At 64.9% G+C, this 7,313-nt stretch overlaps 1 protein-coding gene across 1 annotated transcript in view; it reads right to left on the reverse strand.

Annotated features, from left to right (window-relative positions):
* Positions 1–6,109, reverse strand: part of Crocc2 (ciliary rootlet coiled-coil, rootletin family member 2) — a 60,277-nt gene extending 54,168 nt beyond the window's left edge. The window contains 1 exon segment of the mRNA XM_071619418.1: positions 6,032–6,109. Coding sequence (XP_071475519.1) covers positions 6,032–6,109 — 78 coding nt within the window.
* Between the last annotated feature and the right edge of the window lie 1,204 nt (positions 6,110–7,313).

Consider the following 7,313-nt stretch of genomic DNA (forward strand, 5'->3'; position numbering starts at 1 on the left):
GTGGAGGGGACCCTCTTATCTTCCCCTCCTGCGGGGGTCAGGGCTGCAGGCCCTTCTAAGGGAACTGTTAAATTTGGGGGGCGGGAATCCAGGTCCTCTTGGGCCCCAAAGCCCCCAGGCTGCAGCTCTGTGGAGAATGGGCTGCTGTGGACAGTGGACCCAGCAGGAAGGCATAGGCTGCCCACCCCAGAGGAAGGGGAGCTGCTCCAATCTCAGGCAAGAGTTGTTCCCACCCCAATCCTCCTGCGGCCCCAGGCCCCCTCTGCACTGCTGCACTGGCCTGGGGCTGGGGGTGGGCTTGGGCTCCGGGGCGGGCGGAGGCCTCTTCCCCCAATCCCCTCCCCTGTCCTGGGTCTTGGCTGGAGATCCCTGAAAGGGGGGTGCAGAGGTGGCCTGTGCTGCTCCATGCTGTCAATGGAGAGACTGGCCAGAATGGGCCTGGAGCCCCCAAGAGGGGCCAAGGGAGGAGGCTTACCCCCCTGCTGGCCACGTTCCATGCACAAGGACTCGCCCTGCAGACGTTCTTCCCCTGCAGGGGGGTGCACTTGGCCTGGTCTGGGGGGCACACGCTCTCCCCACCCCACCCCACCCCTGCACCCCAGGCCTGACTTTTCCAGATAGTCCTTCCAGGCTGTCAGGGGAGGGGGCCAGAGCCCCAGCAGGGAATTCAGACGCAAAGCCCAGAAAATCCACAGGGTCTCTACAAGCCCGGACCCCGAGGGGCACCGGCCCCCTGAGCTCTCCACACCCTGCCACGTCCCTGTCCCTTCCTGCTGGGGCAGCTGCCCGAGTCAAGAGCTGGGTGGGGCAGGAGGAAGCCAATCCAGTGTGCTCCTGCCCAGTGGCAGGGTGGGCTCCTCAGGCAGGTCTGGGTGGGTCAGGGTCACAGCCCCCAGTGCACCTCACTGGGGCAGAGCCCAGTCGCTCCCCAGGGGTGGGGCTCAGTGGGGTTGGTGTGCACAGGCTGTCCCGCAGGTGGGCCCAGCACCTTTCACCCCAGGTGTGCTGGGGAGAGAACCTGGACCCTGCAGGGGTGGGTAGTGATTGGAGGTGCAGGTGATTTGAGGCAGAGAGAGCTGGGCTGGCCGCTGCTCCCCAGTGGAGCCTAGGGCGCTGCAAAGTCAGTGCACACGAAGCCCTACCACCCACGGGACGACCCCTCTGGGCAGCTGTCAGTCCCAGAAGCACAGGGCTGCTCCTCTGAGGACCCACAAGGGTCTTCATGTGGCAGGGTGCAGGGCACAGAGGAAAGAGGAAGCCCCCGTAGAGGCCCCGGTAACAGAACCTGTCAAGCATCCAGTGAGCCCTCCACCGCCTGCTCAGGGCAGGGGCAGGCAGACAGCTTGTGCTGAGAACCCCGGCCTGGGCTCTGAAGGAGGGACACCCCTGGGGTGGTGGACACCCCCGGGCGGCCAGCAACAGCGAGCCAGGCACTGAACGCTGTAAAGATCACTGAGGGAAAAGGGCTGTCCAGTGGGCAGCCCCAACACAACCAGGTCACCAACTCTGGCCCCCCCTCCAGCTGCAGGAGCAGGACTGGGATGGCAGAGCAGAGGGTGGAGCGCAGGGGGCGTCCCTGGCCCCTCCGCCTGAAGGGGTGGAACTGCTGCTAGGCCACCAAGCTCCAACAGCGCCCCTGTGTGGCTGCTTGGGGCACTGCAGGGGGGCTGCCCCTGGGGCCCCTGGGAGTCCAGGCTGGGCTCAGGGCTACAGCTGCCTGAGGACAATGACACTGGTGACCATGCATGGGGCAGGGAGGTGATTCCAGGTTTTAATATTTCCCACCGGCAGACATTTTCACACCCCCGATCTCGACCTGAGCCAAAAGCTCGTCCTCCTGGGTGGGGAAAGGAAGCCAGTGAGGTCAGGACTTGCTTGAGGTCACCTGCTCAGAAGTGCCTGGTAAGGCTGGGACTCCGTTCCTAGGCTCCCACATGCCCATGGTGGTGCGTGGACAGACAGCTGGACTGCTGCTCTCCTGCCCTGTGCACGGCAGTTGTGTCTATGGCCCCGGGGAGGCCCGGTGGCTCTGACCCACCAAGAGCCTGCTGGAGACCTGCTGCCGTCCTGGCCCAGGGTGGCCCTCTGCAGCGTGCCCAGGCAGGAGGCACTCTGCTTTCTTAGAAAAGAGGTGTCCTGGGTGGTGAGGCTGGGCTCTGCCTCTCCCAACCCTGCTCAGGCAGGAGCAGGCTTCCTGGGGTGTCCTCCCTCCTCTCACAGCAAACCCAGGGGCCTCCTACAGCCTGGGGGCTGGGCTTGAAGCAGGTGTGGCAGGTGGAGGGGGCCGTGCGCCTGCTCAGTGCTGGGCATGCCAACAGGCCCAGACTCATTCAAGGCCCAAATGACTGACAGCCCAGCTGGAAGGCCCAAGGTATGAATCACTAACTGCAAAATGCCTCCTGGCCAGGAATGTGCAGGAGGGCCAGGCTGCGGCTTGCTTCTCCTGGGCCCCTGACACACGGGCTCAGGAGGGGCAGGTCGGTGAGAGTCCCACAGCCAGAGGGCCTAGTCCTCGGCAGTGGAAGCACCGGGGCCTCCTGGGGAGGAGGGAGCAGAGGGAGCGGTGGCCTGACAGGGGAGAGAGCTGGAGCAACTCCGAAGGCCGTGGGTGTTCATGGAGGACTGCGGAGGACAGGGCAAGGTCCCGAGGGGAAGGTTGTGGCTGGCCTGCTGAGCCCACCACCACTGTGTCCAGGAGACCTGGAGATGGGCGGCAGGCCCTTCCCTGGGGCACTGTGAGTGCAGGGGCTGGGAGGCTGGCCCCTGGCCGGGCCTCTCTTGACCATTCACAGCTCCCATCCTGGTGGACCAGGACACCTGCCTCAGGACAATTACCCTTGGGGTCTCCTGAGCTGAGTGATAGTCTTCTGTATGCTAATAAGTGTGTGTGTGTGGGGGGGTAGAGACCCCCAGAGTGGGGCTGGTTGGCAGAATGACCAGGGCAGGACTAGGGTGGTGGAGCATTCAGCCCAAGCACCAAGGCCTCTGGGGAGCTGCGCCTGAGCCGGTCACCGGGGGCCAGTAAGCTAATCCGTGGAACTCCTGAGAACACTAGCAAGTAGGTGGGAGGGCCTCTGGGCCTGAGAGTGACCCTAGGGGCAAGCTGGCTCCCCTCCCAGACACCTGGCCCTGGGCATCTGCTCCAGGGCCTGAGACTGTCCCTTAAGTACCTCATAAGGGAGTAAGTGAAGCATCCTGGGTTCTGGGAGCTGAGCAGGCGAGCTACTAGACTGAGGGCGGAGTGTGGCCACTTGGAGGTCAGAGGGCAGCTAGTCTTGGGAGTGGCATTTGAAGAGGGACAGTCTTGTGGGGTTGCGTCCTTGCCTGTGGGGCAGTGCCAGCACTGGGTAGGGTGACGAGCTGACTCGGAGGACTCCCGGGGGTAGGCAGAGCTGGAGGTCAGAATCCACACATTTGGCGTCAGGGGTGGTGTGGGCAAAGCCAGTTCCCACAGTGAGCCTCACTCAGAGGACACACGGATAGCAGGTGACCCTTGGAGCTGCAACCAAGCAGAGTGGTGGCCCCTCACCAGTGCACCCAGTCACCATGTGACCCAGCAATGTCCCTTCAGGTGTGAATCCCCAGACAAAACCAGAGGCTGATAGCTGTGCCTACCCTGTGGACGGGGTCTCTGTTCAAGTCACCGGCAGGTGGGTGCAGCCCAGGACCCACTGACGGAAGGACAGTGCACAGAGTGTGGCCCACCTGCACGGTGGAGTGTGATTCACCTCAAAAAGGAGATTCTGACCAAGGCTGAGGGTGCAGCACAGGACACCGCTCAGTGGACAGGCCAGTCAGAGAGACGAGAGCATGGACGCCCACTCACACGAGCCAAGAGCAGTCAGCCCTGGAGGTGGGGTGGTGGCCACGGGCCAGGAGGGGAGAGGAACGTGCTGGGGTGGGTCGTGTGGGGTCACTTAGTAGCATGAGGGCCCTGAGTGCCACAGACTCGCTGAACAGTGGTTAAGCGGCAAGTGTCACACCATACGAATGTCAGCACTGCCAGCATGACAAAGGAAAACAAGACTGCAGGCCCACCGCCAAGCACACACCTCAAGACTTAGATGAGCACCAAACACAAGGAATTAAAAGGAAGAATAACCACGTGATAAAATTGGAGGCACACGTAGTATAAAGGGACCAATAAGTGACTGAGCAGAAGTGAAAAGGGGTGCCTCTCAGGAGTCCAGTTCTTCCCTGGGAGGAGCCCTTCTCCGGGCAGCTGCAGGGCTCAGGGCCTGTGGCCCTGCCGACCCGTCTGCCTGGGCCTATCTGGGCATCTGGTGGCGCCCACCTGCTGCCTGCTCACCTGGGTAATTGCTTCCAGATCTCAATCTCCGCGGTGTGAGCGCCAGGTGCCGGCGGGGCGGCGGGCAGAGCAGACGCCACCAGGCTCTGTCTGGCTCCAGATGGCTGCTGCCAGGCACAGTGGGCAGAGAGAGGCGCCCCTGCCCCATTGCCAAGGACTAGGACCCAGGTCATCAGGCATCGACCTGGATTTCTCCCTCAAGCCATTGGCCATGGCAAGCCTCCAGCCTCAGTTTCCCCAGCTCCCAGAGGGGCAGTGAAGCCCACACAGGAGCTGAAGGACTGTCCTGGCTGGCCACCTCTCTTCATCCTCATTACCCCGAGGCCCCATGGAGCTGGACAGCGTGGCCTCGCCCCTGGGTTCCCATGGAGCTGGACAGCGTGGCCTCCCCCCTGGGGCCCCATGGAGCTGGACAGCGTGGCCTCCCCACCCCGGGGCCCCATGGAGCTGGAGAGCGTGGCCTCCCCGCCCCGGGGCCCCATGGAGCTAGACAGCGTGGCCTCCCCATCCCGGGGCCCCATGGAGCTGGACAGCGTGGCCTCGCCCCTGGGTTCCCGTGGAGCTAGACAGCGTGGCCTCCCCGCCCCGAGGCCCCATGGAGCTGGACAGCGTGGCCTCCCCGCCCCGGGGCCCCATGGAGCTAGACAGCGTGGCCTCCCCGCCCCGGGACCCCATGGAGCTGGAGAGCGTGGCCTTGCCCCTGGGGCCCCATGGAGCTGGACAGCGTGGCCTCCCCGCCCCGGGGCCCCATGGAGCTGGAGAGCGTGGCCTCCCCGCCCCGGGGCCCCATGGAGCTGGAGAGCGTGGCCTCCAGTTGCAAGTCCCACCCAGGGCACTCTTCTAGTTGTCTGTGTCACCTGACTCAGACATTCTGCAGGGCTGTGTTCTGTCCCTGTGTGGGCTCCTCTGTGTGAGTGTTTGTGGGCACCATGACGCCACCGTGTCATTAGCCACCTGGCACCACCTGTGTGCGATTATCTTTGCAGGGGACTTATGTTGCTGATTGAGGGCATGTCACCCCTGCAGGGTGGCTCTCAGGGTCGGAGGACTCTGAGTCAGCTGGTCCATCTCAGGGGCACTGGAGCCCCAGGGCCAGGGACTGCTGGCCTTAGTCACCAGAACCAGGTGGAGGCAGCATCGTGGAGGCTGGGTGTGTGAGGCTGGGGGAGGGGCGCAGAAGCGGGCAGTGGCGGCTCTCCACGCACGAGTGGAGGGGAGAGGGACATGGGGAGTGGTTCCTGCCTTGAAGACCAACAGAAACAGAGCTCCTGGAGGTTGCAGACTAGATACTGGGGACCCCCTGAGAAAGACGGCGACACCCTCCAAGGAAAGCTGCCTGGCCCCTGCCCTTGGCCACAGTGAAGCAGACTGCCCGGAAGGTCAGCAGGCCTCTGTCCCCCCGCTGCAGCGTGCAGACTGCAGGCCCGAGGCTCAGGGGCTGACCGAGCTCCTGCAGCCAGGAGCAGGGGGGCTGGCCGCTGGGCCGTCTCCTCCTCTGAGTGTACCCAGCACGTCCCTGGTCCGTGTGTGTGTGTGTGTGTGTGTGTGTGTGTGTGAGACAGAGAGGGAGAGAGGGAGAGAGCGCGCCCTGCGCATTTCTGCGTGTGTGCTCACGTTCGAGCTGAGCCCAGGAGCATGTGGAAAGCGTCCCTGGGAGTCAGGGAGGCACAGCTGCCCCCGTCTGTTCAGGGTCCCAGCCAGTGGGGACCTGCTCTCACTGACCTGGATCACCGTGTCCAGCCCCAGTGGGGACTGCTCAGCGGGGTCCCCACGGCCAGGCTCGCTGGAGGAGGAACTCATGGCTGTCCAGACTGCAGGACCTCAGAGAAAGGCGGCTCACAGCACCCGGCCCCACAGCCCTGCAGCGCCCCGCGGTGCCGAGCTCTCTGAGCCGGGAGCCCGCTGCCCGGCCTTGGAGAGACCACAGAGCCACCGAGCCATGGGTGTTGCCGTGGCAGCAGGACGCTGAGGGCCGGGTTTCCCTGGAAACAGGAGCGGGACTCGTTGTTGTCGTGGGGATCAGGGAAGCTGTTGGTGGAAGTGTCTCCTGGAGACCTGGCGTGAAGCTCTCCTCCTAAGCCACACACCAGGAGGGCTGGCCTCTGCCCAGACCTCCCGGTCACTCCAGGAGGAGGCCGTGCGGCCGCACTCCCAAGGGCAGCTAGCTCCCAGACCATGTCCCGTCATCTAGACTCACCCGCTGCAGCTGTGCAGGGCGTGTGGCAGGCCGCTGACCCGCAGTGCCGGGCCGTCTCCGTGGTGGGCTGAGGCCTGAGGGGGGGAAGCCGCCCACGCAGCAGGGCGGGCCCTGTCTTCCCAGCCCTGTGCCTGGACGAGCCCCTGCGGAGCCCCCCCCACCCCCTGAGCCCTTCCAGGGTGACCTGTCCCCTGCACAACCCTGACCCTGGTGGGGGAAGTCGCTTTCCTCTCTGCTCACCCACGTCGTGAGGGGCTGCCAGGGAGTGGGCCCCGGCCGGGGTGGGGCAGAAGGTCTGATGCCAGGGCAGGGCAGCGCCTCAGGGGTGAGCACAGGAGGAAGGTGTGGCCCTGCTGCCCCCTGCGGTGTCCTGGCAGACCACCCTGGCGCCAGCCTGGGCCGCAGGATTGGGCCCGGCCATGTGGGCAGTGGGCCGGCATCCCACCCGCATTCACTCCCGTCAGGGGCTCCTCGCACCAAGCTGGGGCCTCCCTGAGCCAGGCTGCTGCTGGCAGGAGCCCTCCTGGGAGTGGGCAGCCCCTGGAAGCAGGCCCTGCATCAGCAGTGGCCATCTCTTTTGAGAGAGCGGCCAGCCTGTGCATGGGACTCTGGGAGGGGCATCCCTGCCTAGAGACCTGAGTTCTTGGAGCCAACCCCTCAGGGTGGGAGAGGGCCGGCAGGCCAGGCCAGGCAGGACCAGGTGGTGAGGGTCAGGATGTCTGTCCCCTGCTGCCGAGGAGGGCCGGCAGGCCAGGCCACTTCCTTTGACCCCAGATTTAGGCAGAACCCAGGGAATGCCTGGATTCC

This window comes from Marmota flaviventris, chromosome 11 (assembly GCF_047511675.1).
Source record: "Marmota flaviventris isolate mMarFla1 chromosome 11, mMarFla1.hap1, whole genome shotgun sequence".
NCBI classification, from domain to species: Eukaryota; Metazoa; Chordata; class Mammalia; order Rodentia; family Sciuridae; genus Marmota; species Marmota flaviventris.